Source organism: Rhopilema esculentum, chromosome 9 (genome assembly GCF_057945365.1).
Source record: "Rhopilema esculentum isolate cy_ngs chromosome 9, ASM5794536v1, whole genome shotgun sequence".
Lineage (NCBI taxonomy): Eukaryota > Metazoa > Cnidaria > Scyphozoa > Rhizostomeae > Rhizostomatidae > Rhopilema > Rhopilema esculentum.
The window spans coordinates 11895645-11918717 of record NC_142823.1 but is presented as its reverse complement, the minus strand read 5'-3'; the positions used below and the strand labels follow the sequence as shown (position 1 = coordinate 11918717).

Genomic DNA, 23073 nt, shown 5'->3' with positions numbered 1-23073 from the left:
GTGTGCTGCCGAACCTGTTTGATGTTGTGTTTGACGAAGGCATTTGCGGGATTCTGTGTGTACTTCAGCGAAGTGATGAACGGTGTGGTGCTGTTGGACAGTTTTCTGTGCTGTAGGATGGTGTCGGTCGAGTGTGCTGGCGAAGCGGGGTTAGTTGATGAGGTGGATTAAAACATTGCACGAAGAATGGGTTGAAACAAGTAGACAGCCATCACAAATCCAGGGTGCATCGGAACAGCCAACAGGACGTTGTTTGTGAGCCAGCGTAGGCATTGAACGTGTGCGTGATGGCAGTTGTAGCCTGATGAATCCAGGAATTTGCGAGTGGTTGACATTGAGACAGTTGACATAGAACAAGTAAAAACAACAGTGCAGAACCTACCAGTCGGTCACGTCGTGGTCACCATTTATAGGAACCCTGATTGGCGATGTTCCTATATTTAATTTTGCTTTTGTTGTTGCGAATGCTGTCGTTTTTATGTCTGATTTAACGTGCAGAAAACACGGAGCCAGCAAGAGATGATATTGCGTGACCGTTGCGTCTTGATGAATTTACTGACTAATTACAATTTAGGGAGTATACACATAAAACGAGGGACGATACAAATGTGTTGTTTGTTACGTTACGTGGATACGAAGACAATGGAAAGTGTTAATGACAGAGACACAATGGAGGACATGATTATGTTTACACAATGGTCACTACAGCCCAATTATTTTCTGTGTCACCAGGAACCGCATTAATGCCATCTGAGCTGTTACTCGAATAGCCGCAAGGGAAGAAATGGAGACCTGTTTTTGTAACAGTGATGCCTGTTATCTGAGAATAGCTTTGGATAGCCACCTCCTTGAGCATCTGCACATAATGGCATCTTTTTTTCCAAGGGAATATTCCATTCTCAATGTTTTAAACAGGGAAAGAGGATAGGGTAGCTATTGAATTTTGTTGCTTTGTATGGCTTTCAAAACTGCCACAAAATTGCTGCCTGTCAAGCGTAATATCCTGAATTAAGCCACATTGGGAAAAGCCTCTGTTCTATGGTGTTCCATGCGAACCATTTTTTCTGTGCATTACTCACTTTACATTTGTCAATGAATGCTTCTTTGTTGGTTAAGAAGTCTTCTACCAGGTCTTCTATTAGCTGCAGGATTAACAGGTTATTGGCTTGAATATATGGCAGTTCTGGACCAAGTATCCACTGAAAAGGACACGTAAGCCCAGTTTCACAAAGTTCTTTATAAAAGAAAGCCCTGTCTTCCCACCAACTTCACGCCATGTTGATCTATAGTCTGGCTTTGGCGTGGGAAATAAATCTGACATAGGCTTGAGTTCGATGAACTTTTTAGGTCTCACAATCCAAGAGTTCAGAAGATCCGTTTTGGAAAATCCATGTTTATTAACGAAAAAAGTTGCAGCTGCCATATGTCCACAGATCTATTTTTCTTTCGGACACTGACAATGACTAGTAGAGATACCCCCTTCACTGGCAACAGTCAGAGACACGTTGTAACACTTGTCCTTCATTGATGCTCATACAACAGCTTTAACTTCATGGCCAATTAACTTGACATGAAGAACAAAACCTGACTTGAACTTCAGCTCCTCTTTTTCCAAACAGTTTGTATCTTCTTTAAAAAACTTGACCATTCCAGTCAGTTATATTACCCCCGCCATAACTTCTATACTGACAAGGCAACAACATCAAGTGTTGATTCAAAGTACTGGGCAAGAAAGCATGATTTAATTGATATAAATAGAATAAGTGAACTTTGTAAAAGCGAGAATTTGTAAAAATATTTGTAAATATAGACGTCAGCTCAGCTCAAATGTTTACAACCGCAGTATCTTGTTGAAATTTATTCTGGTTCACCTAGTTGCAACCAACGTATCTAAGCATGCACATGTTGACCAATCAGAGGTCGCCCCACTTTAAAGCCGAATAATTTGTTCTAGTAATTAAAGTGAGAATTGTGAAGAGAGATCACACGATGTAATTGAATTGTTACATGAATATGTGAATAAGGTTTTGAAACCATCGTGAGCCTCATTGTCCCCTGACTGCCTTCGGAACTGGTTACCATACTTCTAATTGTATCTGAGTTCATTATTTTTACTAAATGTAACTAGAAAAAATATGAGAATTGATAAAAGTTTACGTGAATTCTTTAACAACAACTACTACATGGCAGCACATGATAATAGTTTTCACAATTAAACAGAATTACCACACAACATATATCTAGGACAGAGAGAGAAGATTGCTAACCAGAGCTCTGTATTTTTGAGCTATAATTTCTAGCCCAATCTCGACAATCTGCAAAAAAGACTTATACTTGGATTAGCAACTCAGAATCATGTGGTTCTTCTACACCAAAAGCATGTGCAGCTCGGCTTATATGGTAATGAATACTTCATTACAGACCGACAAGCAGATGGATATTTGAAAAATTTCTCGTTACTAAAAAGCTTTACCTCATTCACAAATTCACCTCTGTTATCCGACAAAAAAGAATGGCAAGCACAGTGGCGGAAAAACAATTTCATTTAGCAATTGAAGTTTTCTTTGATGGACCAACAAGATCAATTCCCATCATCTCTAATGGATATGTTGCCTGTTGAAAAGAGGCGCAAGTTTTTAACAACTATATTTTCAGGGACAACCCTGATTAGCAACTACCCTGATTTTTAATATGATTTCAAGTTATTCATGAACAATAGGTTCTTTTACAACACCTCAAAGCTCTATTTAGTATTTATTGCAAGAGAATATCTAGAATAGGTGTAATAAATGATCTTTTTTGTGAACTACCCTTTCAAAAATTTGCAATGTTAGAAATTAGCCTTGATTTACTTTGAATATAAGAAGACTCACTTTGATTGGCTGCAGATCTTCTTTGATCACTTTAATTAGGCAGCTCTTTTGGCATTTTTCACAAGATTCAATCTAAAATCAAATGACAACATCTCCAATATTTATAGACACCAATAAATTGCTGTAGGATTAAGAACATAGAAAACCACTGTCTTAAACAATGATGCATCGATAGACCTTTAGTTTTTATCAACAGGAACAGTTAGTTTTGACAAAGACCTTAAAATGTGCAAAAAGTTTGCATCTTTAAAGCACCCTAAAGAATTCGAGATATTTCAGAGATTTATTACAGCTTCAACTATATGAGACAAACAAAGCTAATAAAATATTGTTACTTGTTATGTGAGTAAAAGACCATTTCAAAGTAACAAACAATTTCTTTATATGCAGCTGTAATTCTATAGTGGCAAAAGCAAGCTATATTGGGTCATTGCATAATTTTATTACTGCAAAGCCCTGGAAAATTTTCAGATTGGGGCTAGAATGGAACTTGAGTATAAATCAGCAAAGTAAAGCTTAGAAAGCAAAATAGCTAATGCTAGTAGTAAGAAAAGTCGGTTATTAGTGCAATACTTTCCATAACTGAGATCTCACAGTGTCTGAAAACTTAATCCAAGCATAATGTTTGGTTTGTAATGCAATTTCAATGTCTCCATATTGGAACTAGGGAACCTATTATTGATAAAAGAACATATTTCATAAGCTCACCCATTTTTTTGTATATTGCCAAATACCAGGCCAATAGTCTTTTGCAGCAACAGCAGTACAAGTTTTTGTTGTGCCAGTATGACCCCCCATCAAACTGTCATGGAAGGCATCAAAAACACGCCTCGCTTCTGTCATGCTCCTTACCACCTGCCAATCATCATGGGCTACTTTTGGACCTCTTAAATTCTTTTCAACTGACTTGAAGAACGTTCTCTCTCCTTTAAGGACAGGAATGTTGCAACACCAGTTAAATACATTCAATAAAATAAGGTTTTCTCAAGGGCTGTGCCTGACAGAATGATTCAATGATAATCATCACGCTCCCTTGATCTGACAATATATATTGAAAAAATTCTAGAGTTTAAATAAAGTAATTGCAATTTGAAAACTCTTCTTGAAAAAACCATCTGGCAACAAGTCTTTCACAAAACATGGAAAATATTCTGCACTTACAATCTACAATGCTTTCAAATGTTTTGTTTTGTCATCCTTATTTTTTCCTTTCTTGGTTCATTCTTATTCCAAGAAAACCAGAAACAATTGGATAAATCCTTAATTATGATAGGCTATAACCTTAAAAAATTGTTTATGACATAATAATCAAATTTTCTAGGACTAAACTCACTTGCTTTTCAAATGTCCTTTCTTCGATTTCCATTTTCAGGGAGCTCATTTTTCTCCAAATAGTATATATTCTGTCATATCTCTCTTCTTCCATGTGTATTCAGAGATCTACAGGTATGCAATTTAGGTACTAAATTAATGTTGATTATGGAGTTGCTTTAAGAACAGAATCAATATATCTTGACACCTGCCTTGCAATGTAACAATCAACAAGAAGAAAGCGCTAATGCTAGGTGCAAACAAGAGATTTTAGCTGAGCTAAATGGCACAAGTAACATTTAGCTCAGCCATTTGCCTCACATGTGCAGCGGTATTTTTGTGTGAATTTTGCCTCACATGCCGAATTTTTAGAAATCAAACCAGTTTGATATTTTTTGTTACTTATGGCAGTTTGCTCACTGTGTGCTATAAACTATAAACTAAATATTGGAAGCTAAATTGGTACGCTTGTGCTACCTATGGGAGTATTTAAATGAAACCCCTGCATACACAAAATATTATACAAACAAAAATGAACACTTCTACTGAATTAGCAGGTAAGAATGATGTGAAATACTCACGCAGCCACACTTGACGAACTCTGTAAAATATTCACACAGCCACACTTGACGAACTTGAATCGTGGTCTCAATGGACAGGTACTATCCTTTCCCCAAGCCTTAAACATTGGAAACCTCATATTCATTTTCAGGAATCATGTGATGTTTTTAGTCAGGAACAACAATAGAGTAACATACTTTTTAAGGGAACAGAGATATTCATGACAGCGGAATACAAAATGTATCTCAAGACCACAACGAAATTGCACCAGTTGCTTTCATCTGCTGTTTCATCCATTTGCAAAAAAAATCTCAATAGGATGAAGGGTATTGCTTCAGTGAAATTTGCTTCAAACAGTGCATTCTACTGTCCAGATACAGAGATTTGACAAAACCATTAGAAAAGTCTGTCATTATCATTTAAATTAAAGTTTTGAATTTTATATCCAAGAGTTAGATTGACAAAAGTATTTCAGAAACGGTTTGTGACAGCAACCTAAGAATTCAAGGTAATTATTATTTTATCAAGTAAATTCTCAGTCCACATCACCTGCCCTCCCACCCCCCAAAAGGCCTGCCTCACAACGATCTTGGACACATGGCTCAACCAAAATAAAAAGTGAACCAGCATACAGTAAAAAGGATAATTTTTTGCCATCCTACTTACAGGGTTTAAAAACAAAGTATATATGTTTTCATTGTGTTCTTTCGGAATCCTGACTCTGACGCTTTATGCTCTGAGGAGTGTCAGAAGAAAAAGCTTTAGTATGTTGTAAATTGTTTGCTTTTTTCAAAGCCAATGTCTCTCTTTACAAAAAAATTTCCTGTAAATGTAATGTTAGTATATAAGTGTAAATGGCTTCGAAAAAAGCAGACAATTCACAACATAACATTTAAAGCTTTTTATCTGACACTCAGAATAAGGGTTGAGAAGAAGAGGATGGAAAATATATACCCAGTTGTGGATTGAAATAGGCATGCCAGAGAGACGCAAGCACATGACTGGCAAAGTTGGCCAAACAGTGCTGCATGCCTATAGAAAATTTCCAATGGAGTCTAAGAGAGAAAACAAACCCCTTTTGTCTGCACAATAGCGGTTGTTTTGTTTATGTGTAGATCAATTCCAATATTGCTAGATGAATAGACAACCGAGCCCTGGCAATTATCTGAAACACTGCAAGCTTCTGCATATCAGCATAACAAGAATTTTTTACATTGTGATTAAGATATATGAAATATTAAATACTAGTAATTTTTTCATAATAAAAACATACTTTATGGCATAGATTTTTTAAGTACAGAGAAGTGTATGGGTATCAATTCTTCTGATTGAAATGATTTTTTGTCAATAGAAATTGATGGAATTCTTGAAAGTTGTGACCTTCTGATCAGTGAACTTGAGGGTTCATCAAAAGAAAATAAAGTCAAAGACAAAGTTGGTTTGAGAGGAATGATGCAGCCTTAACAAAATGGGAAAATGTCAGACAAGAATTGGCTGAGAGCTTGATTCATTCACAGTTTATTGAGAAAGGAGCTGTTTGTCATTATTGCAATGAAAGAGAAGCATTAATAATTTGTAAGCAGTGTAAAGGCAGAAAACATTCATGTTTTGTTTGTGATGATGTAATCCATTCAGCTGCACTTCTCCATGACAGACTCCTTTACATTGAAAAGCGTCTTAAAAAACTCACCCCATGTCTGGGCATCTGAGCATTCAGCTGGTGATATAATTAATGTTGGTAAGTTGATATTGCAATTATTTAGGGGATTGCCCATCCAAAAAAGAGTGCAAAGCCAGAATGATGCAAGTCTGGCTCAAGGAAGAATGATTTAATGTAAAGTATATCATACATGAACATGCATTAGCCAAATTAATTTAGAGGTACAGCTTCACAAGACTATATTAACCTTGAAAGTTCGCCATCCCATCATGAATTGGCTATCAGAGTGTCCTTGCTGTAACTGCAACACAAGTTGGGAGAGATATTCAAGCCAACAACTCTGTATTGTGGTCAATCATCAAGGTGTGTTTCTTTATCTGTTCACACACTTAATTTATTGGCAATGACATTTTCCAGTCTATGGAAGCTGTTGTTAGCTGACCAGTTGCTCCATATAACTGAACACAAGTTCAAAAATCAATAAAAGTAGCACATTACATTTTTTCCACATTGATCATTACTTTTTTGAGTCTCTTTGAATGAGAATGTTTTTGAAGAGAAAAATGTTCTCTTGCCACGTTGTTTTGATTTCTTCAAGTTTTTGTTACGGTGCAACAATTGTAATTTTGAAGTGGACATTTTCAGTGATGTGCCATACATCATTGCATCTCGCTTTTGGCCTAGAAAAGTTGATACTGTCACTTTTTTGTTTGATGAAGACATTTTTATATCTTGGGATTTCTTTCGTTTGCGGATGCCTGGCTCTTCTGAATATGGGTTTCTGAACAGCTTGAGTGAAATTTCCCTTTGTAACCAATCAAGATTTGGCGCCTATGCTAGTTTAAGGCTAAACTTGAAGGGAATCCTCTAATTGGTACCATCTTATATTTGAAAAAATGGGCAGAAATAAATTTTATGAGTAGTCACTACAATGCCTGCCAAAAGTCTTGGAATACTGACGTCAGCTTCCAAGGTTGGTTTTAAGGAAGCACTTCCTTTCGAGCTTCTTTTATGATATTTTTTCCAAATTGTCTCTTAATCAAAATATCTAAATTTGATTTTCATTGTTAAATTTTAAATTGATTGTCATTTGGGGTAAATTTGGGGGCAGGACTATATGGTCCTTGCCGGAACTCAGGGAAACTAATGGTACAGAATCAGCTGATAAGAAAGCAATATTTTGAAAATACTCATTATGAAAATCACCAAGAGCATTCTTTTTACAAATATTTCAATTGAAAATATCATATAGTTCTTTTGAAATGTCAAAAAGCCGTTCCTTTTTGTCAGTCAAGCATAATTCTTTTTCACATTTTTGAAATCCCAGTCTTGTTTTCCCTCAATATGTAATACAACTCAGTCTATCCTGTCTGTGGACAGGCAAGTGTTTTTTCCCAACAAAGCAAGTGGTTGCTCCAGGACCTAGCGTATCTGGAGCTCTCCTTGGTCTCTTGGAATTTTCTACTGCTTCACTGTTAGGCCGACTTCTTCCTTTATTTCTCCACTACTTCTTTCACAAGTGTTTTTGCTACAAGTGAAGTGAAGTCTGGCAAGTTGGGACTTATTTTTGCTTTGCAAGTCTACTGTACAAAATCCATGCATTTATAGAAATGTTCCAAGGATCCAAAAAAATCCTCATGTTGCCTTTTCTGCTCCTGTGCCCCATCCTGTAAAGTGCTTGGAACACATCAAATAGATCCACAAAGCCCATACCTCTGCTGTATGCCTCAACAATTGCTGGTCTTCCTACTTCAATTTATATCCTTTTACTTGAAGGCCATATCCTTACTGATTCAACTGGTTCTGTGTAAACATAATTGGATGCAAATTGGACCAACAAAAGTCAAACCTGAATTTACATCAACAAAGGCATCAAAAGAGCCACGGCTCTCTTTTTTCAATTCTTTTTCAGATTTCAATTGGCATCCTTTCAGTCTTTCTTGACAAAGTGTGCCAATTGCTCAAAACTTTGATTCCTTCAATTTCAGTAACAACACAACAAAGGTGAAATAGTTATCAAAATATAGCTTATAACTTTGACCTACAGTCTCAAACTCACACTCAAACTCAAAATTTTTTTTTCAACATAAAATTGATTAATTACAATATACCGGTTAACATAATTATACTAAATATACAATATCCAAGTTAATTTGGCTAAATAACAATGAATGGTCAACCGCAATATTTTATAGAACATCAATGAGAATTAAACAATTTTAGAACGGAATAAAAATAAGAGAATGTGTGATATTGTAATAACAGCTAAGTGCAATTATAAAATAATGATAAAGTAATCAAGCCTACAGATGTCAAATTTTGTTCATAAGAAAATATTTCACATGATTCGGGGCTCCATCCATGTCAAAGCATAGCAAAATCCACTCTACCTATTTTGTGAAAACAGCTTAAATCCTGATTTCTTTGGCTTTTTGGTAAATACCTGCTCAGGCTACTTCATCCTTTGAAGAGAATAATCTGTTCATCAAGAGAGTTGTGTTCCTCAAGCTTTATTTGAAGGCAGTTATTCCTGAGCTTTTATAAAAGAGGCCTGACTTTGCAACATTATCGTGTCTTGTGCAGTTCAATTTGTAGCAAATGTGCCCCAGCCTGTAAGCTTGAATTAGCCATGTTTATTTTATGGTTTGCACCAGTCTTCTGGCCAGCTTCATCTTGGTCATAATCTGCTTTATGAAATATTTGCAAGTTTTCAGTCTGATGACAGTCTGAATTTAGATTCTTTTTGTTCTCAACAGATTTGATGATAAACTTTTTCTTGAAATTGCTTCTCATATCACACCCAACATAATTTCAGTCCCACAAACATTCTCAATATCATTATACTTTCAACTTTCTTCTTTCGACTTTCTTTAAAACAGAAACGATGTGACTAAACTGTGTCCAGCAAGTTAACATCATATGACACACCTAAATTGCACTCCTAAAGTTAACCAACTTTATACAGTCAACAAGCATCCCAGACTTCATTTTTCGAAATTTCACTAATTCCTTTGAGACATTCATACGCAGTTTCTCCATGAGTCATTGCTACTTGTATGTTCCATGCTCGCTCCTCTGTCAAATTATCACCACCAAAAATAGTTTCTCGACAATCTGCTTCTTTCTATTTTCACTATCTCCCGCCTTGATGCAAGGAATATATCGATGTTGTACTAATTCCAAGATATCTATCATTTTAGCACCTATTGACTCGTTTTTCATGACTAAACCAACAGGAATCTGTGGCAGGAAAAGAGGCAATAAAAGTAGTATGCAAATTTTCTAAAATCAATCAAACAATCATCAAGTTAAAAAAAGTTCAGTTTGGATGCAATATACTCACAAACATGGAAAACTTCACCCTCGTAATATACCCCTACTGATGAAAGTAGATGTCTACTTAATTCTTGCTTCCTATAATCAAATAAAGAGATTATCTCATCAGTTGCTTTGTCCATTATTGTTCTATATTTGTGGTTGATATACCAAGGAACACACTTCTTGAACCCACGGAAAGCTGTCATGCATGTGGCAATTTTCCGAGCAACCAATGGAATCATTGATAAGTGATTTGCTTAAATTTGCTGTTCAAATGAAATCTGTGTTTCTGAGTTGTGATACTGGCTTCAAGCTTGTTTTGTTGTCCTAATCTGAACACCTAATTTACTCTCAAAGTTACACCAATAAGATTGAAGCAATGAATCGATCAATTTTGATTCTTGTTGGACATGTCTTTCATTTGACAAAGAAATCCAATAACCCCAAGAAATTCAAGTTATCAACTGCTGCGAAGAATCTCCTTTTGTGTTTCTGCTTCCTGAATATTTTTGAGTGAAGACCACATTGAAACTTTTTGCATGGGAAAAACAGTTCTAGAAACATTGTTAGTCCTGCAAACCATTTGGATGGCTGTGCCGATAACTTGTGCCGATATTCATCGTCCCGAGTTTTGGCATGTCTACATTCTGTCCCAGCGTTATGGTCCAATACTGCAAGTTCCGACCTAGCAATCATTCCTTCGAAACCAAAATGCAGCCTTTTGGGACAATATTTATTGTAAAGGGAATGATATACCTCGATTTGCCCCGTGTGACTAAATTCGGTTAAATACCTTAAATCTCTTAACAGGAATTTGTCCTTAATGACCGATTCGAGTGCGACATAAGCAGGCGAACCTTCTATTAACCAAATTTTTTCCAATCTGTCTCTTTTGGATAGCTTTGCATGTGCACACCGTTTATAAATGGTTGCATCTTCCCATCTGTGTATGTTCCTTATATGGTATAAGATACTTAACCATTTTTCGCGAAGAATATAAGGATCTTTGTTGCATGTCGCACAAGACCACCAAAAGTGATTTATAATTGATTTCATCCAACCATTCAAATCTGAAGCGCCTTTCTTTTTTGCTAGCAAAACTAATTTCTTTTTAATATTTTTACTTACGTGCCAAATATCAAACTGATGATTAATGTTACTCTTTTCGTTTTTCCTGTATGCCTTGATTTGCTGATGACGATCAGTAGTTAACGATGCCACACTCATCCCTTGATTCTCTAGAGATTGAAGGCAATTTTTCAAACCCTGCTTTTCCATTGCGTTAGAACTCGAGACAGTTCCTACATGGACAACGGAAAAGTCTAAAATTTTCATGGTGTTTGTGTCCATCACAGTATATGTACCATACTTTGCAGAAAAACCTGGCGAATCACATCTACCGTCCCCTGCTAAGGCTACAGGACCATCCACTAAGGAAATAAGCTGTTTTCTAGCGTTTTCGTAAAAGTCATTGACAGTTGGGAAAAGTATTTGTTTTTTTATAGCGTGATAGCTTGTGCGACCTAAAAACGATATGTTGCATAGTGACATCATCTCTTGGATTCTTGTGAAAGTACTGCCGGTATAAAGTATGGAAGCTGACAATTCAAGATTCCCCAGAGACATCCCACGTATTCTCGGAGTGGAGTACCATGATGTTTTGTGGCTATTGCTGCAAATTCGTTCAACTTTTACCATGACCCCACTGCGTATAATTTTCCGTAAAGTCGTAGTCGTAAAGCAAGTTGAGCAAATTTGCAGCAATGGAAGCAAGCATGACCAAAACACAACAAATTTTGTGTCGTGGCTTGGTTGCTCGTTGCCTAGCTCCTCGTCATCAGTTTCGTCACTAGCCTCCGTAGATGATGCATTTTCGTCGCTGTGGAAAGAAAAATCGGCATCTTTGAAGGAATCGGTCTCACCCTCTGACTCACTGCAGGATGGGACATAAGCGGTAGAATCATCAAATCCTGCCATTTCTTCTGTGTTTACTGCCACATCTCTCATTTCGGGGCCAGTTGAACTTTGACGGTCACAACACTGGGTTCCCACGCTTACCATTGTGGTGAAGGTACCAACTTTCTTGTGTACCATATTTACTGTACAACCGACGCTTTTTTCCAGAAATTTTTTAGACTCCGTTTGAATGGAGACGCTTTTGGCAATCGTTTCATCAAGGTCATTGGGGGACGTTGAAGCACATGCAGCATCCAGAAGCTGAAAAATTACATGTTAGATTGAAAACAATTTTTTACTACAAGAAAACTATTGTCAAGTATGTAGACCCGGGATGCCGTCCTAAGAACTAAAGAAGAAGGGCTGTGCAATAGGAAACTTCAAGAGACCACACCCTTAAAGCACTCAATATACTTGCATTTCTGTTAAAGACTCTCCGTTATGTATATTCAAAACATTCAAACTATTAAGCGACACTGTAAAACAAACATGAACTGATTTGTTGAGAGGGATCTGAGACCCCAAAATTTTTCTGAATTTAATTCTATTAATTAAAAGGGGGCTGAGCCCCCGAGCCCCCCGAGCCCCCCGAGCCCCCCGAGATAGCCCAACTATTTCGTGACGGTATATAGAAACAGTCTGTTATTCAACCCCCCACAACACTGGATGTTTTATGAAAGTCTTAATACGAATAAAACAATACAAACTCTGCGTTTTTCTTCCCTTGCAGCCCCCTCTATGGAATTTTTCCTCTCTTGTGTCGATTCCCTAAATACAAAGATTGTAGGGATTGCATCTGCCTTTAGTTTTTTTGCACCTGGCTTGTTTTCCATCAGTTCTTTCTGGAAAGTAATTTTTCATGAAACAAAATATTATTCAATTCGAATTTAAAGAAAAATTTGAATTTAAGCAATTCAAAATTCATCTTCTTCTCCTTTTATTAAGCGCAGCCCTATCACGTGCTTGTATTTCATTTATTTCACTGCATGAGATATTTCAGATTTTAATCCCTCATGCCCAAAATTGGATACACCTCTTGCAATTTGTGTTCGGCTTACCAAACAGACAAGGCGTTCACGACGCCCATGCAGCAGGCAGAGCAAAAAGGAAATTCATCATGACTCAATATCAATAGAAGAATTACTCATAATAGTCGTCATCGCTAACACGAAGTTGGCAGTGGTTATGGCAAAACATGTTATATGTGCTGTTTTTGTTTGTATTAGATATGTTTTCTGTCACTCCTGTAAATGCTTTACCCCTTTCATTTTGTAATACAATATTTTCAGCCCTAGAAAAAAATCTCGCGCATTCAAGTAAGCTTTTTGGAATGAAACTAACTGAGAAAATAGATTAGAATTAGTGGTTTTATTTTTGCTCGTTTGAGGCATTGATAAGCCGTTTTCATCTTATTTTTATCTAACAAATCGTTTATTTCATACTCAATGATACAGCTACTTTGAGGTACCCAAATTATTTTTGCAGAATTTCTGACAAAACTTCTGACGATTACTAAAACCCGTAGAAAATAGCATTAGCGTATTAATTAAAAATTTAGTTACCTTGAAATCTCTTTCATAGCAGTCTTCGGCAAAGTGTTCCGAGCAAATATAAAAACTCTTGTCTTTCGGTAATTCACCGGCACGACGTATGTTCATTAGCCACATTTTTCTGAGTTGCTTGTTGCGACCTTCCCCTGGTATCTGATGAAACGTCAATTCTTTATTATGACTCGAGCGATTTGTGCACCCAAATGCACCACAGTTCGGCATTTTGAACGAAAAATCTTTAAATACTGTCCGATTTCGAGAAAAGTTGTTTCTCAATCCGAAACCTTCCGAATCAATTAACTTTCACCATAGCTTACACTTGAGTCACTCTCATCTTCTGAACGTGATGACGTCAAAGGCAACAACAACATTATCCTCGTGAGAGTTGAAGATGGCGGCCTATCGCGAGGCGATTTTAGGAGACAGTTTTCGTGGAATAACAGAGTAAAATGAGAGGTAAGAGCAAAAACAATTCACAACAAAGCCTTCTGTTATATTAACAGCAATATAGCCAAATTTCATTTTAGACCGAACTTCCCCTTTAAAAACGTTTCTTTCGTATGGGGACGTTCTCGAAGATGTTCTTGAAGGTGTTCTAACATTTGCTCTTGAAGATGTTCTTGAAGGTGGTGTTACTGGTCTAAAAGGAGATGTTCTTGGTATGCTAAAAGAACTAATAGACGCGTTTGATTCATTACCACTTCTACTGCTGCTTCTTTTACCATTACCTTTACCTTTTAGTTTTTTTTGTTTTTTCATAGGCAATTTTAATACTTTCGAAATATCTTTCATCCATTTACTAGATCTGTTCGTAAGTTTAATAGCAACCATTTTACAACGATAGAATTGTACTCAAAAGAAATCACAAAGTTTTTATATAGATGTTTTTATTAGATTTATATACAAAATAAAAGAAAATTATATGATATTTTTTGTGAATGTTCAGTTTATCTTTTTCGAAAGTTTTGTAATGGTCGTTTTCGTAACAAACGCCTTTTTCTCCCCATACCAACCATTTTCATGACATCACCAATAATAGGAATATTTTTAGCCAAACCAATAACGTCTCCAATTAGTGGTAATTTACTTGCCAAACCCAGTCCCACTCTAGCTGCAGTCATTAGACCAAGACCTTTACCTCTTAATCTTCGCACTCTACGTCCTGTCAACCTTCGTCTTCGACGTCTTCCATAACCTTTCATTTTGTCAATTATTTTGATTTGACTATCTTAATTTCCCCTCCGCTTAAGAGTTTTTTTATTGATTTTTTTCTAAGTAATAAAGTGATATAATAATAAAAAAAAAGGTTAGTTAACTTTATCCAAAATCTTTTTTGTTCCCCATTCTGTAGCTCCAGAAACAGCACCCATTGCAGCTTTTTTTGCAACTTTTTTAGCTACACCCTTAACAACAGTTGGTGTCATTACCTTAAATGCACTTTTTAAAAACTTCCCCATTATCTTTCCCATCAATCCAAGACCTCCTCTTCCTCGCAGACGTCTACGTCTAGCATTACGTCTACGTTTTCCCCTACGTCTCCTGCTTCCTCCACTAACCTTTTTACCAGGTGCTGAAAAAACTCTAGCATAAGGCATTGTAAATCGTTTCTTTCTAATTTTTTTACATAAAAAAATATTATATTTAATTCTAATAAAAATAAAGTGTTTTTTTTTCACATAAATCACTTATTTTTTAGATTGCCTAAAATAATTTCATCTCAGCTAAATTATTTTTAATCCTTTTAGAATTATCTTAGCTCCTTGTAAGTAACGATCTTCCTTATTTCCTCCACATAAACCTTTTCCTTTACCTTTCATCACTGATTTATGTATCCAATTAAAATAACCACTCCAGAAATTATGCATCGGACTTCCTCCTCCTCGTAAACCTTTTCGTTTACACCTTCTGCAGCTTTTTCTTTTTCCTTTACCTTTCATTGTTCTAATATAGGGAGGTAACTTTCTCATCTTTCTTTGTAAAATCACTTCTTTCTAATTTTTTACATAAAAAATATTATATTTAATTCTAATAAAATCAAGTGTTTTTTTTTCACATAAATCACTTATTTTTTAAAGGTAATTTACTAAAAAGACGACCAAGCCAAGTCTTCTGCAACCTCGCACGTTCCTGTTTTTCGGGTAAATAAATTCCTCCTCGTAAACTTTTTCGTTTACACCTTCTGCAGCTTTTTCTTTTTCCTTTACCTTTCACTGTTCTAATATAGAGAGGTAACTTTCTCATCCTTCTTATTGTTTTTTGTGGTATATATACCGATCCAGTACTATAACCAAACAATTTCCGACTATTATAATCCATATATAAGAAATCGTTAAAAATAAAAGACTATTTAACATAATATTTTTTATCAAAAAAAAAATTACAAAACTGTACAATTATAAAAATAAACTAATTACTAAATCGTTTTCAACAAACTAATAGGCTTATCAGGATATGCTATCTTTACATTTTCTGGATTTCTAATTAACGAATTTACAATAAATCGTAATCTATTATCTACATTAGGGCGAACACAAATTCTTACATACGGATATTCACCCTCCTTCGATTCTGAAAAATATCTTTGACAAGTAGTAAAAATAGTTCGTGCTTCTCCAGTCTGACCTGGATACATCTGATTTATAACAGCATGCAACTGATCGCTACGGGCAGGATCTTGAAATATAAATTTATAATCTACTTGATTGACTAATTGTCTAGCAAAACGACCTTCAGGATGGAGATATTGCCATAACATAAAAACACACCAATTTTTATGATGAGCTTCCCTTGTTAAGATATTACTAACATCTTCTCGTCGTGTCATTTCATTCATCATATCATCCAATATAACAATTGAATAATGAGGAATTGAATTTATTTTATCCAAAACTAAAGTATCCGTAAGATCGCCTTTAACGAATGTTACTTTACTCTTAAAACTCATACTATCCGCAGGTAACTTCAAATTATAACTATTTACTATATTGTTCATTTTATAAAAATCTTCAGGGCTCTCAGTTCCGTAAAACCAATAAATATTTCGAAAATATTTTCCCTCCTCATCATCTGTATAATTTCTCCATTGGGCCAAAATATCGATTAATAAAGTAGTTTTTCCACATTTAGATTTTCCAGATAATAAAACGGAACAAGGAGTTTTAATACGTATATCTAACTCAACATTCGAACGTAAACCCTCTTCTTCATCTTTTAAAAACGAATGTATACAATATAAATCCTTGTCATTTATTTGAGCACCTTTCTTCGAATTTATAAAATTTTTCATATCATCTTTTACTTGTTTATCGTGAAACAAGATATATTTATCATCAACACTGTTGTCGTTTTCTATCCTATCTTTTACCAACTTTTTCCTATATCCAAATCCTATCAACGGCTTCCTTTTCAATTTGTCTTCCTTTTCTAATTCTTTTATATCCATTTTTTCATATTTTTTACAAGCCGTAAGAAACTTCTTAACTCTTATAGGAGGCATTTTTTTTGAAGAAATAAAAAATAGTAAAACATTATATCATAACCCAAATCAACATTTATTTTTATAAAATTATCAGACTACATATATTTTATATTAAACTAAGCTAAGTGGCCACTAATAAACGGTTTTATAAACATATAAAAATGAAAATAACCAAAACCTTTAGCGTTACAATCATCATCTAAAACGAATTTATCATCTTCGCCAGTACCATAAGTTTTCCTATACTCTCGCATTAACAAATTACGTAACTTTTCGCTTAAACAATTAAACTGCTGTTCAACAACATAGATATTAGACTGTTTTTTCAAAGTAGCAGTAAAAGTATTATTATCAGAATCCTCCTTTTTGTCGATATCGTCAATAATTACCAATTCGTCAGGAAAACTATCATTAAAATAGTCTTCACTATCCGGTTGTTCCTTTTTCATTTTCTTTTCTGGAGGTTGTATTTCTTCGTCAGGTTTTTCGTCACTGTCATAGCAGATCATTTCAGGAGCAGTACAGCCCCGACAAGTAACACTACTATCGTTACCATCCAAATCAGGATAAACAACATCGTCGTCACTATGGTTGCTACAAGTACTACTGCCACTGCTGCTGTTTACGATATCACTTCCCTTTCTACTATTTTCCAAATAAACTTCTTTACAACGCTCAATATCTTTTCCGCCAGTTCTTTTTACACCGAATGTACCGATTTCTTTATATCTCCTTTCTTTCATTTCCTTCAAAACCGACAACCGTTTAACGATAGTCTTGTCCCTTTTATGCAAAAAATCAAAAACTTCTTTCAATTCGATATCCAAATTTGCAGTTTTCGTTCTCACAGAATCTGCAAAGTACTCCACATAGTCATTCAACAAAAGCTCAACGGTTTTTTTACTCATATGTAAACAAGTTTTACAATACAAGCAATGATTTTTCATCCTTTCTAATAATCGATGCAGTTCACTTTTCATCTCATCTTTGAATTCGTGTAAATCAAACCAAGTAACAGTGTCATCTTGAAAAAAATACCTATCGATTATAAAATTGTTTATATACATGTCACTTTTTCGAAAAAGTTTGACATTTTTTATCAAACGATTTTGTAAAGTATCGAACTTTCTATCAAAGTCTGTCAAAGATGCTCCTGATGTTACAGAAGAGGTTTCCGACAAATCCGACAATTCGGTTTTATTCTTCGGATTGTTTTCAACATGTCCAAGATGATTCTCGATTCTAGCTCTTTTTTTTTAAATATTCTCTAAATCGTCAACTTCCAGTTTCCTTTTCAAGTCGTTGTTTTTTTCGATCACATTACAAAGTTATTTTCGCAATTCGTACTTTACCATTGTTTTTTTCGTTTCCAACATCATTTCATTATTAGCTGCATGACTTCGCAAATCTCCATCTGCAAGTGAATCCAATAAATGACTCTTCTGATCCGGTGTTTGAAACATAATTAAACTTTCCCTATCTTCATAACTAGTAGAAGGTAAATTATTTCCCAAATTGCTCATAATTTCGTCAGAGTATTTGCTTATGTCTTTAACGTCTGTAGGAAATTCGTCATCTGTTCTGCTTAAATGATCGATAAGACCTAAAATAAAAAAAATGTGGGGGGTTATTGTTGTCCAACAATAAGTGAGTATTATTTTTAAGGCTACTTACCTGTTATCCACCTTATTAAGACAATAAATTTTTACACATATTTTCAAATAAAAAATCTTCTTCCTGTTTTTTAATTCGTTTAAATGTAACACTCAAAGAATTTGCTTTTCTTTTACGGCCTCTTTTATTCTTAGATTCATCCGATGGTTTAGTTTCATTAGCTTCTAAAAGATCACTGGCTATGTTATAGCCGCTATTAACATATTCCTTCCTAAAAATTGTTAAATTTAGTTGTTTCATTTTCAAATCTTCTATTGAAAAAATACCATCTTTTTCATCATCCAAATCCCTATCGAAAAATGAAAAACCTTTTATTTGATTTTTAATTCTATTTAATTGAGTACCTTTAGCGACAATTTCAATATTAAACAAATAATAATCAATTAAAAGAGACATATTAATTGCATGAGATTCGTTAACATATACACATTCTTCAACATTTTTAGTTTGACAAGTATCACAATTAATAGTCATACGGCTAGCGCAAACTTTACATTCGTATCTTATGTTCTGTTTCTCAGTAATTATATTATTTTTTAATTCATATTGTTTAACCCAATAATCGGGATCGGATGTAGCTTTTTCTATAACTTTATTTTGCCAAATTTTTTTTAGATTTTCAGCAGCTTCTTTGTCACTCATAATTTTATGATTATTAACATAAGACTGAAATTCGTTATTTGAATATATATTATTTTGTAATAATATAGCATGAAAAATCCTTTTTTCAATCTCTAAAACCATCACATGCGTTTTAGTTACAACTTCTGAAAGGCCAAAAGGATAAACTGAAACTATTTCTCCATCACTACGTAATAAAGGAAACAATTGGGTATTTTTATCAAGACCTAAATTTAAATCAAGAGAATTAAAAAGTTCGTCTAAAACTAAAAAAGAATGTTTTTGCAAATGGGAGGGAGAAGTAAAAGATAACAATAATGTTTCATTCTTATATACCTTACCTTTCATATCGTTATCCTTCTTCCTACTTAAACAAAACATTATGTAATATGTACAATTTTTCAAAATTTAGAATTTATAAAATTTACACAATTTGAAAAGAATTTACAATATTTACAATCTTAAAAATAATACCCACCTTCGACAGTTTTTCTAGACATAGTCAGCCTTTTTTCGTATCTTTTTTTATTATAACTAAAAATAAAAAAAAATAAACATTTATAATTTATATTTTTTAATATATAATTTTTATTAAACAACATATATAAAACAAAAAATTATAATTAAATTATTTTCTTACCTTTTTTTTGTAGATACAAAACCAAGCCGTCAAACTTTTTTCTTTTGATGTGCAAACAATCTAAGAAAAAAATATTTAAATATTAACAATTCTACTCTTTTTATAAACCAAAAAAACAAAAAAACATGTTAAAAAAATTAAAAAAAACTTCAAACAAATAACTCACTTTTTTCACAACTGAATCTGCTCCTGGCTTGTCCTGTTCTTTCGCTGACCAAAGAGAACTGATTTTTCTTCAAGAACTTTCCGGCTTTTTATAGCTTAATGTTTCTAATAATAGCTGTGATAAAGAAATGCAAATTTTTGAAGCAAATAATCTTGATTGACACATCTTGTAACCACACTTGTTCATACATTGCAATCCTTTGTAAGTAAATTTTTTCTTCCATATTTGACTGAGAAAAAACAGTTTATCTCCGACTTTGCTTTCTTTATAAATTTTATTAGCAATAAATTGTGACAATTGTCTATCTTTAAAATGACACTTTTTCAATGTCAGAACACATTCGATGTTCCTTTGTCGAAGCTGCAAATTGTCAACTAAAACGTTGAACTTCAATCTAATAATCGTCTTTTTCAAATCTTGAAAATCGAAAGATATTAATAAATATACATCTACTGCTTCCATTATATATCCAAAGGAACTGTATGAATACCATCGTCAAGAATTCGCCTCTTGCAGTAAAAAGCACTAGTCATCTTTTTTTTCTGTTCATAAGTCGTCAAAACAGTATTAGTGCTCCTAATTCCGCGATTGGTACCGAAAGTGTCTTTTAGAGGATCTTCCAAAGTTTCTCTATACACATCCAAAACTCCTTCTTGCATATTTTCAGGTTTTCTTCTTTTTCCTTCTCTAATCATTTCATTCTTTTGAACTCCCTTACAGGAAAACTTAATATTGTTAGAATCTAACTCAGCAACAATATACGACTTGGCACATAAAGCAATAAGATTTGTCCCTGTACATTCCACCTTAAAACGATTTGGTTGTCTTTTACCAAAAATAGATGTCTTTCCTATAAAAAATTCATCTTTATGTCTTTCGTAATAATCCATCTTCGCGGGGTCAATATTGTCTTCAAAATTTTTATATTTCAAACTCAAATAAATACTGTCAGTGTCGGTCAGCATTAATTCATAATTCTCTGCTTTCAAAACAACTTTAATGAAGTCATAATAAAAACGTAAAATATGTAATTTGGCCCTTCCGAATATTACGGCTGCAATTTGCCGAACTTGATCTAAAACAATCCTCTTTTTCTTTAATTCCACTTCAACAATTTCAGGTGTTATAACTTCGTATTTTTCAAAATTTAGCATTGAAGACGTCGTCAAAGTTGTTTTCTCTATACCGTCAGGTTTCTCTAAACAAAATTCCACATTTAATTGTTTTTCCTTATTAGTTATGCATGATCCAAACGCACTATTTCCAATTAACTTTGCTGTATATGCTTTCATTTCTGAAGACTTGTCTCTATCTCCAGCAATTCTTAATTTTGTGATATTAGTGGCAAATCTCGAAAATATCGCTTCCTTTTTGAATCGAACAAAAGCGTATATCTCCGTTACAATAAATCCCTTTTTTACCAGCCAAACAAAATATTCATCAATTAAAGCTATATTTTTTCCAAAATAAGAATCTATTACCGATTTCCGTCCTTCTTTTGGAAAAATAATTTTTAACTCATCTGCCAAATCTTTCATATAATCTCCAATGTCTTCATATTTAATATTCGCGTGTTTGATGATCGGTGCAAAATCCTCAAAGTGCTTTTTCAAATGCTCCGGACAATGAATATCACAAACAACAATTCCGTTGATTTGTCCCGCGACTAACATATCCTTCACATATTCAGTTGGTACATAGTCACTTCCAGTATCGGAATAAAATTTCATCTTATCTTCATACGATCTCTTTTCGTCTACAAAATCTTTGTATCCACACACGTTATTCCTATAATGATCTCGTATTTTACACTCCATTATTAAAGTTACTTTCAAATTTCGAGACTTTTCTAAAAAAGTTTTTCTAATTTTGTCTATTTTTCGAATTTGTACAGCATTCATAACAACCATTTTTTTTGTTGCTTTATCCCAACGATTGAACGTAACATAGTCGTATTTATTACATCTTTCGCAAGCGTGATAATAGCAGCCTTGAAACTCAAAAACACGTCTTTCTCCTTTTACATAACCGTCCACATAAATACATTTCGGAGGTTCTTTTCCAATATCATTTATAGTATATAATTCTTTCAGTATTTCTTGCTCATATTTAGTAAAAACAATTTTATAATTTCTGAGAATTATATTTTCGGTGTAAATCTCTTTCTGTATAAAATCAAAATAGTCTTCTTCTGTTTGACTTTGTACTTTCGAACTAGTAACTTTCCTTTTCCTTTCTGTCATCAACAGATCACTTTGGAATGTGTGACTTGTGTAATTATAAGTAAAATCGGTACTCTTTCGAATTAAAAAATTTGGAATACCAGGATTAACGTACAATGACGGTTTTCCGACAAACTGTCCTTCGCCAAGGCACCACAAGTAGAGTGAATTCGAATCATATCCAACAATATACGGATGCTTTTTACTATTCTCCCTTGTAAAAATTATAGACTGCCCGCCAACTTCCAATTGTTTTACTATATTAATTATTTCCATGTCATTTAAATAATACATCGAGCCTTTGTACATATAACGCGATAAAATCTTCTTCGCTAAACCAGGTAACGAAATACCGTTCGCAAACATGTCCACATGATTATCTCTCAATTCCTTTGCATAATTTTGGATAGCTTTAGCAAACGGGACAACATCCATAAGATTGTAAAAACGCAATAAATCCTTCAACGTTTTAAAACCCAATTCACGCCATTTTTTTTAATCATTTCGTATTGTTCAAGTCCGGATAATGGTAAATTTGCATCGACTTTTCTAACTTCTTCTGGAGTTGTATTTAGAAGCATTTTTTTAACTTTGTAATTTTTTTCCAAATAGGTGAGATACTCTTCCTCTAACACATTCCCCTGTTTCAACGTGCTATAAAACGATTCATAAGGAGGGAGACAAGTTTCTTTTAATACATCATAACTTGACATGTATTCGTATGGGAAAAAAACTTTTCCATTTTAAATTCTGCAGCAAAAGACTGTATAAAATTTCGTAAACTAAATCCTGGCGCTAAAAATTGCATCAAATCTAACAATTTGAACCGTCCGTGTTGGATTCTTACGCTCATTTCTATATATTTGTTCTGCTTTTTTATTACGAATAAATCTTTCCCATTTGTCTTTTGATTATTGATATCTTCAATGTTGCTAAAATTTAATCCTTTTTCTTTTAAAACTTGTATTAACTCCTTCTTTATTAACGGAATATCATACGCGCTACTGTTGAACCCAAAAACAGGAAGTGTAGATATATAATCC

The 23073-nt window shown here is 34.1% G+C and overlaps 2 protein-coding genes across 9 annotated transcripts; both read right to left on the bottom strand.

Annotated features, from left to right (window-relative positions):
• Nucleotides 1–481: 481 nt before the first annotated feature.
• LOC148959690 (uncharacterized) lies at nucleotides 482–12290 on the bottom strand. Of its 5 annotated transcripts, none has more exons than XM_089110299.1 (3): nucleotides 3582–12290; nucleotides 2874–2945; nucleotides 482–2613 (listed from the first exon to the last, which is right to left on the bottom strand). In XM_089110299.1, the coding sequence occupies exon 1, from the start codon at nucleotides 11815–11817 to the stop codon at nucleotides 10141–10143; it is 1677 nt and encodes a 558-aa protein (XP_088966425.1). In that variant the 5' UTR covers nucleotides 11818–12290; the 3' UTR covers nucleotides 482–2613; nucleotides 2874–2945; nucleotides 3582–10140. The 5 variants fall into 5 exon arrangements, with proteins under 5 accessions (XP_088966425.1, XP_088966423.1, XP_088966424.1 ...); XM_089110297.1 differs by having other exon boundaries at nucleotides 482–3799; nucleotides 4207–4313; nucleotides 4766–12290; XM_089110298.1 differs by having other exon boundaries at nucleotides 2874–12290.
• Nucleotides 12291–17433: 5143 nt separating this feature from the next.
• Nucleotides 17434–22465, bottom strand: LOC135684094 (uncharacterized). 4 transcript variants are annotated; one of them, XM_065199496.2, is made up of 4 exons: nucleotides 19809–22465; nucleotides 19643–19702; nucleotides 19481–19536; nucleotides 17434–18310 (listed from the first exon to the last, which is right to left on the bottom strand). In XM_065199496.2, exon 1 carries the CDS (start codon nucleotides 22463–22465, stop codon nucleotides 20270–20272), a length of 2196 nt encoding a protein of 731 aa, XP_065055568.2. In that variant the 3' UTR covers nucleotides 17434–18310; nucleotides 19481–19536; nucleotides 19643–19702; nucleotides 19809–20269. The 4 variants fall into 4 exon arrangements, with proteins under 4 accessions (XP_065055568.2, XP_088966419.1, XP_088966418.1 ...); XM_089110293.1 differs by having other exon boundaries at nucleotides 19643–22465; XM_089110292.1 differs by having other exon boundaries at nucleotides 19481–22465.
• Nucleotides 22466–23073: the final 608 nt, after the last annotated feature.

What these genes read in the sequence shown, in the direction of transcription:
- LOC148959690 (XM_089110298.1), bottom strand. Translation starts at nt 11,817, where the DNA reads ATGGTACACAAGAAAGTTGGTACCTTCACCACAATGGTAAGCGTGGGA.
- LOC135684094 (XM_089110292.1), bottom strand. Translation starts at nt 22,465, where the DNA reads ATGGATGTTGTCCCGTTTGCTAAAGCTATCCAAAATTATGCAAAGGAA.